Source organism: Lithobates pipiens, unplaced genomic scaffold (genome assembly GCF_037356315.1).
Source record: "Lithobates pipiens isolate NorthernLeopardFrog02 unplaced genomic scaffold, aLitPip1_a1.2 Scaffold_8, whole genome shotgun sequence".
NCBI lineage: Eukaryota > Metazoa > Chordata > Amphibia > Anura > Ranidae > Lithobates > Lithobates pipiens.
In genome coordinates this window covers 681,089,520-681,105,868 of record NW_027507903.1, presented here as the reverse complement: position 1 = coordinate 681,105,868, position 16,349 = coordinate 681,089,520, and the positions used below count along the sequence as shown (strand labels likewise).

The 16,349-nt window shown below is 44.2% G+C and overlaps 1 protein-coding gene across 2 annotated transcripts in view; it reads left to right on the top strand.

The window, feature by feature from the left end:
* Window positions 1-16,349, top strand: part of LOC143962098 (NACHT, LRR and PYD domains-containing protein 3-like) — a 117,535-nt gene that overhangs the window by 50,027 nt on the left and 51,159 nt on the right. For both annotated transcript variants that reach the window (XM_077471424.1, XM_077471425.1), the window contains exons 4-6: window positions 4,073-4,111; window positions 4,859-6,575; window positions 10,711-10,857. In XM_077471424.1, coding sequence (XP_077327550.1) covers window positions 4,073-4,111; window positions 4,859-6,575; window positions 10,711-10,857 — 1,903 coding nt within the window. The remainder of the gene's footprint in view (window positions 1-4,072; window positions 4,112-4,858; window positions 6,576-10,710; window positions 10,858-16,349) is intronic.

Below are 16,349 nucleotides of genomic sequence, written 5' to 3'. Positions count from 1 at the left end.
AGCCGGTGGACATCGCGTCTGCCGGACCTGCTGATTGGCTCCCCTGCTAGCCAATCAGCACGCGTGCCCACACAGGCTCATGCAGGAAACGACGTACCAGTATGTCGTTTCGGGAAGCCAAGCCACGTTGCCACATTATAACTGTGGCGGCTGGTCGGCAAGTGGTTAAAGTGCCATCCGCGCAGAGATAACTTTTTAAAAAGTGCAATCTGTGCGATAGCAGATGACAAAAGTGATGAAAGTGCTGTGCTCCCCTTCCTCTTCTGCCCTCACTCACCAGCTATCCATGTAAAGATCGGCTATACTGGTGAAATATATTTTTCGTAGATGTGTCTTTTCTTCTTCTAAACATCCCCGGTAGTTGTTAAGCGTACTGATAGGATAAGAAACAGAGCATACATGGCCATGGGCGTCCGCAGAACTTTTTTCTGGGGTGGACATAATTTTAGGGTCATCCATGCGCCACCCCTTTTCGACAATGTCATTATCACATTATCATGGTCAGAGACTGCAGATGTAGTACAGTCCCTAGGATAAGTAATGGATAATGGCCAACAGGCCCTCTTACCAGACCCAGTGAAACAACAGCAGTGATCCCTCTGGCTGGACGATCACTCACTCTGGGTTTCCCGGGGGCGACTCTGGTCAGTAGTGTAGCATGTCTGTACCCTGGCAGTGGCTCAGTCTTTCTCTCTGTGGCGGCGCTGGGCAGCGTGGCTCTCTCTGGTGGCGCGGGGCAGTGTAGTTCTCTCTGGTGGCGCTGGGCAGCGTGGCTCTCTCTCTCTCTCTGGCTTCTATCCAGCACACTCCTCATTCTTCTCCCTGTAGCACTCTCTCCCTCAGCTTTTTCTCAGGGTGCAGTCTCTCAATCTCTCTCTTGATCGGGCTGTAGCCTCCTCCCGGGGGAAAATGGGGCCGCCAATCTTTGGGACTACATGTCCCATGATGCTCTCCTCTCATTGTCTCCTTTGACTGGCCCTCAGTTATGGCCAATGGGGAGGGAACAGAGCGGGCAGGAAGCTGGGCAGGGAACCTGGTGAGAGCCGCCATCTCTTCTCCCTGACAGGAGAAAGGGGTGGTGACTGGGGGGAAACCTGATAGCCCCAGCTCGCCTTTCTCCTGTCACAGAGCTGCCGAGTTCTCTGCTGGACTGAGCAGGGAAAACAGCCCACAGTCACACTATACTGATAGGGGGCTTGACAGAACCTTGATGGTGTCACCCCACTGGCTGGTTACACATGGGTGCGGGCTGCCCTCACCCCAATAGCGATGGAACTGTGTTGAATTTAAGATCTGATTCCGGGGGGGGCACTGGACCCCCCTTGCCCCTACCTGCGGACACCCATGTACATGGCCTGATATCATTTAAAAAAGGTTTTATTATAAAGTAATATCCACTCACATGTTAGTCTTTCATGCCAAGCATATACAGTGGTGTGAAAAAGTGTTTGCCCCCTTCCTAATTTCCTGTTCCTTTGCATGTTTGTCACACTTAAGTGTTTCGGAACATCAAACCAATTTAAACAATAGTCAAGGACAACACAAGTAAACACAAAATGCAATTTGTAAATCAAGGTGTTTATTATTAAAGGTGAAAAAAATCCAAACCATCATGGCCCTGTGTGAAAAAGTGATTGCCCCCCTTGTTAAAACATACTATAACTGTGGTTGTCCACACCTGAGTTCAATTTCTCTAGCCACACCCAGGCCTGATTATTGCCACACCTGTTCACAATCAAGGCATCACTTAAATAGGAGCTGCTTGACACAGTAAGGTCCACCAGAAGATCCTTAAAAGCTACACATCATGCCGAGACCCAAAGAAATTCAGGAACAATTGAGAAAGAAAGTAATTGAGATCTATCAGTCTGGAAAGGGTTATAAAGCCATTTCCAAAGCTTTGGGAATCCAGCGAACCACAGTGAGAGCCATTATCCACAAATGGCGAAGACATGGAACAGTGGTGAACCTTCCCAGGAGTGGCCGGCCGCCCAAAATTACCCCCAAGAGCGCAGCGACGACTCATCCAAGAGGTCACAAAAGACCCCACAACAACGTCCAAGGAACTGCAGGCCTCACTTGCCTCAGTTAAGGTCAGCGTTCATGCCTCCACCATCAGGAAAAGACTGGGCAAAAATGGCCTGCATGGCGGAGTTCCAAGGAGAAAACCACTGCTGAGCAAAAAGAACATCAAAGCTCGTCTCAATTTCTCCACAACACATCTTGATGATCCCCAAGACTTTTGGGACAACATTCTGTGGACCGATGAGACAAAAGTGGAACTCTTTGGAAGGTGTGTGTCTAAGTATATCTGGCGTAGAAGGAACACTGCATTTCATAAAAAGAACATTATACCAACAGTAAAATATGGTGGTGGTAGTGTGATGGTCTGGGGCTGTTTTGCTGCTTCAGGACTTGGAAGACTTGCTGTGATAAAAGGAACTATGAATTCTGCTGTCTACCAAGAGATCCTGAAGGAGAATGTCCGACCATCTGTTCGTGTACTCAAGCTGAAACGAACTTGGGTTCTGCAGCAGGACAATGATCCTAAACACACCAGCAAGTCCACCACCGAATGGCTGAAGAAAAACAAAATGAAGACTTTGGAGTGGCCTAGCCAAAGTCCTGACCTGAATCCTATTGAGATGTTGTGGTATGACCTTAAAAAGGCCATTCATGCTCGAAAACCCTCTAATGTAACTGAATTAGGACAATTCTGCAAAGATGAGTGGGCCAAAATTCCTCCAGGACGCTGTAAAAGCCTCATTGCACGTTATCGCAAACGCTTGGTTGCAGTTGTTGCTGCTAAGGGTGGCCCAACCAGTTATTAGGTTTAGGGGGCAATCACTTTTTCACACAGGGCCATGATGGTTTGGATTTTTTTTCACCTTTAATAATAAACACCTTCATTTACAAATTGCATTTTGTGTTTACTTGTGTTGTCCTTGACTATTGTTTAAATTGGTTTGATGTTCCGAAACACTTAAGTGTGACAAACATGCAAAGGAACAGGAAATGAGGAAGGGGGCAAACACTTTTTCACACCACTGTAAAACTCCTCTGATGATGCTCCCGAGGCAGAGTGAAATGCATTAGGTACGAGGCCTTCCGGTGATGTCATTTCCTGGGTTTTCGGAATGCAAACCATGGATTGAAAGACATTTTATGTGCTTTGATATGTACAGATTTACTAACACAGATCAAAGTTGCAAATTGTGTTCAGGCATTGACATTTGTTTTACCCTCAAGCCCCATACACACTATCAGTTTTTCTGCTGAGTTTTTCCTTCAGATTTACCAAAACCATATAATATGAGGTCCAACCTTAGGAGTTTCAATTTGTATGCAATTAGGAGCAGGCCCTTGCACTACATGGTTTTGGTAAACCTGAAGGAAAAACTTAGCAGAAAAACCGATGTGTATGTATGTGTGTGTATGGGGCTTTAGTCAATAAGGAGTTATGCCATCTTTACTGAGTGAGTTTACAGAATAAAATACATTTGGGTATCAAAATTCCAGATGAAGGAAAAGGCTACAGAGTTCAAACTACAGCAGAACAGGAACAATGTAAAATGGAAGCACTTCTCCAGGATGCCGACATTCAGTCACCATAACACAATGACATCACTCGGCATGCCGAGCAGAGCAATACAATGGCAGCCACTTGCCGATTATGCAGAACCTCCATATTTATAGGTGTATTCCTAGGAGACCCTCATGACTGCTGCTTGGGGTTCTGAGCTTTGTGCCCCATGCATCCATCAAAACCTCCATCAGAAAGAGGAGTCAAGGCTCCAAATTCTAAGTGTGTGCCTGTAAACCCTGCATAGAGAATTGGGGGCTTTTACATGTCCCCCCCCACCATGGTCACATGTCACTGCAATGTGCTGAGATGTTGCCAGGCAGACAAAGACAATCCCCATCACGTGGAGGAGGAGAGACTCCAATCTACAGAGGGTTGGTGGGATGATGGTGTCTGGGAGGATCTGCTACACTAATAACTCTCTTAGTTATTATTTTATACATTTCAGAGGTTTGTCAGGACTAATCACTTCCATATTCTTATTTCCAGCCAAACTGAAGAAGAAGACGCATGACAACAGATTATCAGGTTAGTAGGACATCCATGTCTAATATGAAATCTCTTCTGGTTGAACATTATGTTCTGTTGTAGTCTGGATCAGTGGCGGAACTACCAGGGTCACCAAGGTCGCACTTGAGACCAGGCCCTGACATTCCGCCTTTGAAGGGGGGCCCGAGGCAGCAGGAAGGGAGCCCACTGCAGAACATAGGCTCACTTCTCACTGCTGTGATCTCAAAGTTGTGAAACTTGCTTTCAATTTCCTTGCGATTTTGTGATTTAACATTGTAGTCCATGGCACTCACATTGCACCAAAGTCACAGCAGAATATTGCAGGGAGCCTTTTCTTTGTTGCTGCGACTTGAGTCGCATTAAATAGGACAGCACCTATTGAAATTAATGTGTTTTGACTTGTCAATGCGACTTTGTATTAGTAGACACTTTATAAGTCGCACCAGTGTGAACCAAGGCTTATAAAGGGCCCCATGACAGGAACAAGTGGAAAGGGCCATGGGCTGCAGAAAGGGCCCAGCAGTCAGGGGGGCTCTTCATGGTATCTTGCACTGGGGCCCTGAAGGTTCTAGTTACACCTCTGGTCTGGATGGTGTGTCCATATTTTAGATGCTTCCACAATCCTCCTGCATTTCATGAAATATCATGTTTTAGGGTTCCATTCTTGGGGTTTATGGTTAGAATACAATATTTCTAACTCTGTCTTATAAATACCATTTCATGTGTGTGTATGAGGAATAAAATATTCTCCTTTCTTTCATAAAGACATCAGTACGGAACACAGAAAGTCTATGAAAGAGATGTTCCAGAGGATTCCAGAATATAATTCCCGTATGGGGGAGGCTGTTCATCTACAGAAAAGATTCACCAAGCCATTGATGATAAAGGGACCCCGGAATAAAGAGGAAAAAAAAGAAGAAATAAGGAGTTCAGGCAGAAGACATCTACAGATCATGGAGAAAAGACCCCCAACCACAATCCAGGCCCTCTTTGACCCTGATAACGAAGGTTTCATCCCTAAGGTTGTGGTGTTAGAAGGATCTGCTGGGATTGGAAAAACAATGACCTCCAAGAAGATCATGCTGGACTGGGCCTCTGAGGATCTATACCGAGACAAGTTTGACTTTGTGTTTTATCTGAGCTGTAGAGAAATCAACACCTTCCCTGAAAACATAAGTCTTGTGGGGCTTTTATCCAGAACCTGCAGACTGAGTTCAGATGACCTGGTGTATGTTCTGAAGGATCCTGGAAGTCAGAGAAGACTTCTCACCATAGTTGATGGGTTTGATGAACTGAGGTGGTCTCTGGAGGAGAAATCTGAGGGTTGTCTTGACATTTCTATGGAAACCCACAAAGAAATAATTCTCCAAAAATTGCTCAAGAGACATGTTCTCCCAGAATCTTCTCTGATCATCACCACAAGGTCACTGGCCATGAAGAAACTTAACACGTTCATCAATGATTACCGCAATGTGGAAATCCAGGGATTTACAAGGGAAGATCGAGAGGAATATGTCCATAAATTCTATGGAAGTAAAGAAGATGCAGACAAGGTTCTCAGAATAATAAAAGACAATGACGTTGTGTACACCATGTGTGCCGTCCCCGTCACATGCTGGATTGTCTGCACTGTAATGACACAAGAAATCAGAAAAGATTTGGGTTTGATTCGGTGTCGTACAATGACTACAATTTATCTTCTCTACCTGGAGGTCTTACTAACCCATCACAGCAAGAAGGAGCAGTCTGTACACCGGAAACAAACCTGTCTGAAGAAGCTGTGTGCTTTGGCCAATCAGGGAGTTCTGAACCAACAAATCTTATTTGAGAAGAAAGATCTAGAAAGACATGGACTTTCTCTGGATGAGGTGGAGTCTGTATTTCTGAATGAGAACATCTTTCATTGGGACGTCCGTCACCAGACCTGCTACAGCTTCATCCACCTGAGTGTACAGGAGTTCCTTGCTGCTCTCTATTATGGGATGGATGATGGGTCTGGATCTATGGAAGGTACTTTCCTCCCGGAGATCTGTAAAGGGGAATCACTCCGTGGCTTAAGTTCAGGTTACTCACATTTATCATTATCTGTACAATTCCTGTTCGGTCTCTTGAATGAAAATCAGATGAAGACATTCTCAGAGGTCACAGGAATCTCCATCTCACTCCGAGCCAAACCTGCAATCATAGAATGGGCCATGAAGGACATCAATCAGACTTTCTATACTCAGACCATCTTCTGTCTGTATGAGACTCAGGATGAGGACTTCATTAGGGGCATCATGTCTGGTTGTTTCAGGTTGTCTCTGTCTGGCTCATGTACTGGTCATTTTTGGATGGGCAGGCATTATTCCAACCAGCTGAGCTATTGCTTGAAGACTTTGAAGAGAGAAAATTTCCAGTCTTTAAATTTTGAATATCTCACTGTGGATCCAGAGTGCCAGAGAATTCTATCTCCATTCCTACACAGGAGTCAGAGGGTCAGGTAAGTGAGTGTGAGGATATCCTAATGCCGCGTACACACAGTCGAAATTTCCATCAGAAAAAGTCAGATGGGAGCTTTTGGTCGGATATTCCGACTGTATCTATGCCCCATCTAACTTTTTCTGTCGGGATTTCCAATGAACTTAGATATAGAACATGGTCTAAATTTTTCTGTTGGAAATGCCGACGGAGGTTATCCCGTTGGCAAGTGCCTTGTGTACACAGCATAACTGAATTTATAGAATGGGCAGGAACCTGCATACAGTATAATGGTGATTATCAGACACGTTCTCCATCTACCACATTGTATACATACAGGATCCATTATATAATACCCTTGTATACATACAGGATATATTATATAATACATTGTATACATACAGGATGCATTATATAATACATTGTATACATACAGGATCCATTATATAATATGTTGTAGACATACAGGATCCATTATATAATACATTGTATACATACAGGATATATTATATAATACATTGTATACATACAGGATCCATTATATAATACATTGTATACATACAGGATATATTATATAATACATTGTATACATACAGGATATATTATATAATACATTGTATACATACAGGATCCATTATATTATATATTGTATACATACAGGATCCATTATATAATACATTGTATACATACAGGATATATTATATAATACATTGTATACATACAGGATATATTATATAATACATTGTATACATACATGATACATTATATAATTGTATACTTACAGGAAACGTTATGTAATTGTATACATACAGGATACATTATATAATACATTGTATACATACAAGATACATTATATAATATATTGTATACATACAAGATACATTATATAATATATTGTATACATACAAGATACATTATATAATATATTGTATACATACAAGATACATTATATAATATATTGTATACATACAAGATACATTATATAATATATTGTATACATACAAGATACATTATATAATATATTGTATACATACAGGATACATTATATAATACATTGTATACATACAGGATATGTAGCCAAGAGCTAGCTATTATTACCTGCATTCAGGAGACACTGTGCAGCATCGCTGCTGTGAAGCTATTTTATCCTAGTGTTCAGCAGAGACTCTCTGTGCTGTCACTTCTTGAATACAGAGTGACTGAGCTCTAAAGGTAAAGCAAAGCATCTTGGGACTTGTAGTCCAGGGAGCCAAGATTTGCATTCAGCTGGACTGTTTTGAACTATGAATGCCAACCAGCTGAGAGCGAACAGGATGCTGGGAGAGGAGATAAAAGGCTTGTGAGTGGCCGGGCTCTTCCTCTTGGGACCACAGCCTGCATCTGCAAGCAAGGACGCTGTTTCAGGCAGTGGCCAAGTCAGGGCCCGTGCAAGAGAAAGAGTCATCATGTGGGCATTTAAGGGTTATCCATTACCAGCCTCTTCTGGTTTTTCAATGATAGCCTGGAGGCCGCTTCTTCTCCATTCACACCAGATCCAGCTGGGCCATGGTGCAATGCGAGTTTAGATGCCACCCCCTGAGCCAGGGCCCTGAGGGAGTTACTACAGATCCTTAACACCACTAGTCACAGGAATCAGTGAGCCGACACCTGACCATCCTCTCCTGATAAGAGACACTGCATGCAGACAGTGTTGTCTTTCTACTTACACCTACAGAACTCTGTGCCACATCTTGTCAAGCAACCACAGTATTCATCTTGTGTCAGAATATCACAGGCACAGTCATCATGTGTCAGGATATCACAGGCACAATCACAGGCTCATTCTTTTCTTGCTGCCTGTTAACCACTTCAGCCCCAGAAGATTTGGCTGCTCAATGACCAGGCCATTTTTTGCGATAAGGCACTGCGTCGCTTTAACTGACAATTTGCGCGGTCATGCGACTTTGTACCCAAACAAAATTTCCGTCCTTTTTTCCCCCACAAATAGAGCTTTCTTTTGGTGCTATTTGATCACCTCTGTGGTTTTGAGATTTTTATCAGGATTGCGACATTATGACGGACAGATCGAACACTTTTGACACGTTTTTGGGACCATTGACAACTATACAGCGATTAGTGCTATAAAAATGAACTGATTACTGTATAAATGTCACTGACAGGGAAAGGGTTAACACTAGGGGGGGGTCTAGGGGTTAAATGCATTCCCTAGTGTGTGTTCTAACTTTAGGGGGATGGGAGTGACTGGAGGAAATGACAGATCGTGGTTCCTAGCTAGTAGGAACTCACGATCTGCCTCTCATTGTCATGGTTATGCAGTGATCTTCCTCTGGTTGCTTACCTCCCCTCATGTGTTCAGAGTAAGAGGCCAGCCACTTCCACCTGGTGGTTTTTATAACCTCTCCTCTAAGCATGGCTCCACCCCAGGCCCTATCAGGGAACCCTATATTAACCTGTGCACTGCAGGCCATCAGTGCTGATCAACCATTGTGTATCCATTGTGTGTTTGGCTTCCTGGTTCCTGCTTGCCGTGTGCTCTATGTTTGACTCTGTTACCGACCTTGGCGTGTTCTCAACGATTCCTGTCTGCTTGTGACCTTGACCTTTTGGCATGTCCCTGACCATCCCTGTCTGCCTGAGACCCTGAACCTTTGGCGTGTACTCTGTTGTTCCTGTCTGCTAGTTGCCCTGACCTCTGCCTTATCCCCTTACTATTCTTGTTGTTCCAGCCTGCTGCTTCCTTCTCCTGTAGTCTACTGTGAGTGTGAGCTGTAAGACCCTAGGGGCCGCGACCTGGAGCCAGACTGCAGCCAAGTCCATCCTCACCACTGGAGGCTCTGGTGAACACCTGCTGGCTCTTAGACTCCGCGCCCTGGGGAATCTATGCTCTAGCTCCTACTGAGATCTGTGTTAGTGATCCAGTAGACCTGTGTCCTGAATCTCCCTGGGTACAATCTGCAGCAGTCAGTCCTAAGGTCCACTACCTAGCGGTGCACTTCCGACTCCTACGGAGTGCATCTGTCACCTGGGTCTCAGGTGACCTGACACTCATCTCCGCACGGAATAGAACAGGGATTTGTGTGTTTTTTACACACAACATGACTGTTCTGCCTCTCGTGCCCGCGAACCCAGTGTAGCGGGCGCATGCGGGCCTGCTATCCTGCTTAAAGGAGCAGACGTACAGCTACGACGGCTGGAGGGATCGTGCCGACCTGCAGCCGCATAATGACGGCGGCTGGTTGGCAAGTAGTTAAGCTATTTGTGTTGGATTGCATATACTATTTAAAGCATATGTTAACCCCCCCCACAAAAAAAAAAAATGGACCCTGCTCATTTAAAGCATGTTATATGACACAGTGCTTGTGCTGTGTCATTTGGACCCCTGTAATCTAAAAAAAATCTGGCTGATCCTGCCAGTTTCTCTCCTCCTCTATGTAAACTGACCATGGTGTCAGGGCTGCTGAGCCCTGACACTGTGGTCAATTTACATGTCTTAGACATCCACAGCCCTGCTGTCTCTCCTCATTGAGCTGTCGGCTCCCATGTCAGGCCCAACCCTGCCTCCTTGCCCCCCTACCCCCCTACTGTTGCTTTAATAACTATAAAATTACCGTATTTATCGGCTTATAACACGCACAGGTGTATAACACGCGCATTCATTTTAAGAGGGAAGTTTCAGGAAAAAACAAAAAAATTTTTATTGGCGTATAACACGCACACGCTATTTGCACCCCGATTTCATGGTGAAAAAGTGAGTGTTATACGCCAATAAATACTGTATATATCAATAACTATATATTTATATAATTAATATGCTCTGTCTTCTAACATAATCTAATCTTTGTATAAAAAAAAGCCGTATATACCTTATCTGTGAGCACCAATCAGCGGTCACGTGATGCACCGCCTCTCTCCCCTCCTCCTCCTCACCCCCCCCCCCCCAGACTGACATCAGCGGAGGAATACGTTTTTTCTGGAGTGTGACTTCACAGGCCGCTCAAAGTCACCAATGAAAAGTCCTCATCAGGTCCACCATGAGACTGTAGAGCCAGAGGGAAGGGAGACACGTGGAAGGGAAATGTTGGGTGTTACATTGCTATTCTTGTTGTCTGAGGTCATACATTCTTGGTGGTAATTATTATTTCATTATTGTGTTTTAGATTTCGGGAATGTACTATTTCCAGTAAAGATTGTCAGGGAGAGGACAAAGCAGAAGATGAAGAAAGGTCCAATGCTCCAGGATGTAACAGGAAGTCTGATACGCTTTCCTTTCTGATTAACCCGGAGAGTAATATTCAGGACTTAGAGTAAGATAAATCTGTGATTCTGCAGGGATGGGGAAATGTGAGGTCTTGTTATTGTTCCCGTCTCCCGTGTTTCTTTCTATCTCCTCACCCATGTAGAATCTTCCATCACCTGTCCTCTTCTCATGTCTTCTCCTCTCTCTGAGGGAATCTTTTTCTTTGTAATCTCATCCATGGGATTTGGGGTTCCCCTTATAGTAGAACAGTGACCAGGCTATGTACAATGAACATCCATATTTCTAACAAGCAGTAAAAAGGATTTGATATAAACCCTTAGGACTCGCTCACACGTGTGATAATTATGTAGAAGGAAGCAATGCTCATTAACCACTTCCCGACCGCCGCACGACGATGTACGTCGACAGCATGGCACGGGCAGGCATATGGGCGTAAATGTACGTCCCTGCCTTCCCGCGGGTCGGGGGCCCGATCGGGCCCCCGCCCGGTGCCAGCGGCGGTCGGTATCCGTGCAGGAGCGATCGGTGATGAGGAGGCGGCCATTCATTCATGGCCACCCCCTCCCGATCGCTCCTGACGAATGGGAGTGAAGCATTGCATCACTTCCTCTCCTGTAATGTAAACACAGGAGAGGAAGTGATGTAATCTCTCCTCCGTGTCGGTATTTTTTGTTCCGGCACCGAGGAGAGAGCATCGGTGAGTTGCACAAACACTACACTACACAGTAGAACATGCCAGGCACACTCACACCCCCCCTTTACCCCCCGATCACCCCCCCAATTACCCCTGCCCCCCCAGTCACAGTGACACCAATGCATTTTTTTTTTTTTTTTTGCATTGGTGTCATTTGTGACTGTAATAACTGTTAGGGCAGTTAGGGTTAGCCCCCTTTAGTTCTAATGTGCCCCCCTAACCCCCCCAATAAAGGTTTAACCCCGTGATCACCCCCCGTCGCCAGTGTCACTAAGGCTGGGTTCACATTGCAGCGGTTTATGAGAACGGATGTGATTCGCACCGCACTGCAGTGCAAATCACATCCGATCTCTGCGAATCGAGTTCAGCCATTCGCCGCACCCGCCGCACCCGCCGCAAATTCGCACGGGACCCTTTTTTTGGTCCGCAGCAGAATCGGATCGCATGGGTGTTCACACCATGCGATCCGAGTTTGCAGATCGCACTGCGATATGCGAACTGATCTGGGGGTGTCATTAACATTTCACTGACACTCCTAGCAGTTTGCATAGGGCAGTGTGAACTGCCGCCGGGAGGCATGCGATGCGGGAACCCGCCGCGGATTCGTGGCGTTCCCGCATCACTCCAGTGTGAACCCAGCCTAATAAGCGATCATTTTTCTGATCGCTGTATTAGTGTCACAGGTGACGCTAGTTAGGCAGGTAGGTATTTAGGTTCGCCGCAGCTTTTTATAGCGCCAGGGACCCCCATATACTACCGCATAAAGCCCCCTGATTGCCCCCTAGTTAACCCTTTCACCAGTGATCCCCATATAACTGTTACAGGTGACGCTGGTTGGTTAGTTATTTTTTTATAGTTTCAGGGCACCCGCCATTTATTACCTAATAAAGGTTTAACCCCCTGATCACACGGCGGGTGTCATTTGTGACTGTAATAACTGTTAGGGCAGTTAGGGTTAGCCCCCTTTAGTTCTAAGGTACCCCCCTAACCCCCCCAATAAAGGTTTAACCCCGTGATCACCCCCCGTCGCCAGTGTCACTAAGGCTGGGTTCACATTGCAGCGGTTTATGAGAACGGATGTGATTCGCACCGCACTGCAGTGCAAATCACATCCGATCTCTGTGCGATTCGAGTTCAGCCATACAGATAGTATGGCTGAATTCGCGTTGCACCCGCCGCACCCGCCGCAAACTCGCACGGGACCCTTTTTTTGGTCCGCAGCAGAATCGGATCGCATGGGTGTTCACACCATGCGATCCGAGTTTGCAGATCGCACTGCGATATGCGAACTGATCTGGGGGTGTCATTATTTCACTGACACTCCCAGCAGTTTGCATAGGGCAGTGTGAACTGCCGCCGGGAGGCATGCGATGCAGGAACCCGCCGCGGATTCGTGGCGTTCCCGCATCGCTCCAGTGTGAACCCAGCCTAATAAGCGATCGTTTTTCTGATCGCTGTATTAGTGTCACAGGTGACGCTAGTTAGGCAGGTAGGTATTTAGGTTCGCCGCAGCTTTTTATAGCGCCAGGGACCCCCATATACTACCGCATAAAGCCCCCTGATTGCCCCCTAGTTAACCCTTTCACCAGTGATCACCATATAACTGTTACAGGTGACGCTGGATGGTTAGTTATTTTTTTATAGTTTCAGGGCACCCGCCATTTATTACCTAGTCTCACTAGTGTACCCGTAAATTTAGGGGTGTCTACTTTAGAAAATGGGGTCATTTGGGGGGGGGGGGGTTGTGCCATCTTGGCATTTTATGGCCTTCAAAACTGTAACGCCCTTAGAAAGCCTGAAGGCGGTGCTTGGTTTTCGGGGCCCCCGTACGCGGCTAGGCTCCCAAAAAGTCCCACATATGTGGTATCCCCGTACTCAGGAGAAGCAGCAGAATTTATTTTGGGGTGTCATTTCACATATGCCCATGGCATGCGTGAGCAATATATCATTTAGTGACAACTTTGTGTAAAAAAAAAAAAAGTTTGTAATTTTCCCGCAACTTGTGGCAAAATATAAAATATTCCATGGACTCAACATGCCTCTCAGCAAATAGCTTGGGGTGTCTACTTTCTAAAATGGGGTCATTTGTGGGGGTTTTGTGCCATCTTGGCATTTTATGGCCTTCAAAACTGTAATAGGTAGTGAGAAGTGAAATCAAAAATTTACGCCCTTAGAAAGCCTGAAGGCGGTGCTTGGTTTTCGGGGCCCCGTACGTGGCTAGGCTCCCAAAAAGTCCCACATATGTGGTATCCCCGTACTCAGGAGAAGCAGCAGAATTTATTTTGGGGTGTCATTTCACATATGCCCATAGCATGTGTGAGCAATATATCATTTAGTGACAACTTTGTGTAAAAAAAAAAAAAAAAAAAAGTTTGTAATTTTCCCGCAACTTGTGGCAAAATATAAAATATTCCATGGACTCAACATGCCTCTCAGCAAATAGCTTGGGGTGTCTACTTTCTAAAATGGGGTCATTTGTGGGGGTTTTGTGCCATCTTGGCATTTTATGGCCTTCAAAACTGTAATAGGTAGTGAGAAGTGAAATCAAAAATTTACGCCCTTAGAAAGCCTGAAGGCGGTGCTTGGTTTTCGGGGCCCCGTACGCGGCTAGGCTCCCAAAAAGTCCCACATATGTGGTATCCCCGTACTCAGGAGAAGCAGCAGAATTTATTTTGGGGTGTCATTTCACATATGCCCATAGCATGTGTGAGCAATATATCATTTAGTGACAACTTTGTGTAAAAAAAAAAAAAAAGTTTGTAATTTTCCCGCAACTTGTGGCAAAATATAAAATATTCCATGAACTCAACATGCCTCTCAGCAAATAGCTTGGGGTGTCTACTTTCTAAAATGGGGTCATTTGTGGGGGTTTTGTGCCATCTTGGCATTTTATGGCCAATATATCATTTAATGACAACTTTGTGTAAAAAAAAAAAAAAATTTTTTTGTCATTATTCAATCGCTTGAGGCAAAAAAATAAAATATTCAATGGGCTCAACATGCCACTTATCAATTTCCTTAGGGGGTCTACTTTCCAAAATGGGGTCATTTGGGGGGGGTTTGTACTGCCCTGCTATTTTAGCACCTCAAGAAATGAGATAGGCAGTCGTAAACTAAAAGCTGCGTAAATTCCAGAAAACGTACCTTAGTTTGTAGATGTGACAACTTTTGCGCAAACCAATAAATATACAGTTATTGACTTTTTTTTTACCAAAGACACGTGGCTGAATACATTTTGGCCTAAATGTATGACTAAAATTGAGTTTATTGGATTTTTCTAATAACAAAAAGTAGAAAATATCATTTTTTTTCAAAATTTGCGGTCTTTTTACGTTTATATCACAAAAAATAAAAATCGCAGAGTCAGTCAAATACCTTTAAAAGAAAGCTCTATTTGTGGGAAGAAAAGGACGCAAATTTCGTTTGGGTACAACATTGCATGACCGCGCAATTACCAGTTAAAGCAGCGCAGTGCCAAAGTGTAAAAAGACCTCTGGTCATTTACCAGCAAAATGGTCCGGTCTGAAAGTGGTTAACTTCTATGACATTTATGATGTGTCTTCTTTGTGTTTATGAAGCTTTGAAAACACTATAAGAATGATGGATAGATGTCCGAGGAGGGGTTGCTCTTCTAGTGGTAGGAGCTTAACCACTTCAATACTGAGCACTTACACCCCCTTCCTGCCCAGACAAATTTTCAGCTTTCAGCGCTCTCACACTTTGAATGACAATTACTCATGCAACACTGCACCCATATGAAATTTGCATCCTTTTTTTCACACAAATAGAGCTTTCTTTTGGTGGTACTGTATTTAATCACTAGTGGGGTTTTATTGTGCTATAAATAAAAAAAGACCGTAATTTTGTGAAAAAATGCCTTTTTCTTTGTTTCTGTCATCAAATTTAGCAAATTAGTAATTTTTCTTCATACATTTTGGCCAAATTTTATACTGCTACATATCTTTGGTAAAAATAACCCAAATGAGTGTATATTATTTGGTCTTTGTGAAAGTTATAGAGTCGACAAACTATGGTGCCAATCACTGAAAATTGATCACTTCTGATCAGGCCTTCAGTACATCAGGTGTATCTCATTTCTTGAGACACTAACAAGTCAGGAAAGTATAAATACCCCCCAACTGACCCCTTTTTAGAAAGTAGACATTCCAAGGTATTAAGTAAGTAGCATGATGTTTTTTTTTAAAGTTGTCAATTTTTTCCAACACAGCATATGCATACAACAAATTACACCCCAAAATACATTCTGCTACTCTTCTCGTGTGCAAATACCACATGTATGAGACTTTTACACAGCCTGGCCACATACAAAGGCCCAACATTGAAGTAGCACCTTCAGGCATTCTACAAGCATAAATGACACATCTCATTTCTCAACCACCTATTACCCTTTTGAAGGCACTGGAGCACCAGGACACAATGGAATTGCCCAAAAAATGACCCAATTTTGGAAAGCAAACACCCCAACGTATAATCTGTGAGACATAATGAGTCTTTTGAACGGTTCATTCTTTTTCCAGAAGTTTTTGGAAAATGTGTATAAAGAATTAAAACACATTTTTTTTTACACAAGGTTGTCAATTTACAAGATATTTCTAACACATAGCATGTATATAGCAAAAATTACACCCCAAAATACATTCTGCTACTCTTCCCGAGTATGACAATACCACATGTGTGAGACTTTTACACAGCCTGCCCACATACAGAGGCCCAACATTGAAGTAGTACCTTCAGGCATTCTAGGAGCATAAATTACACATCTCAATTCATTCCTACCTATCATAATTTTGAAGGCTCTGGAGGACCAGGAAAGTGGAATTACC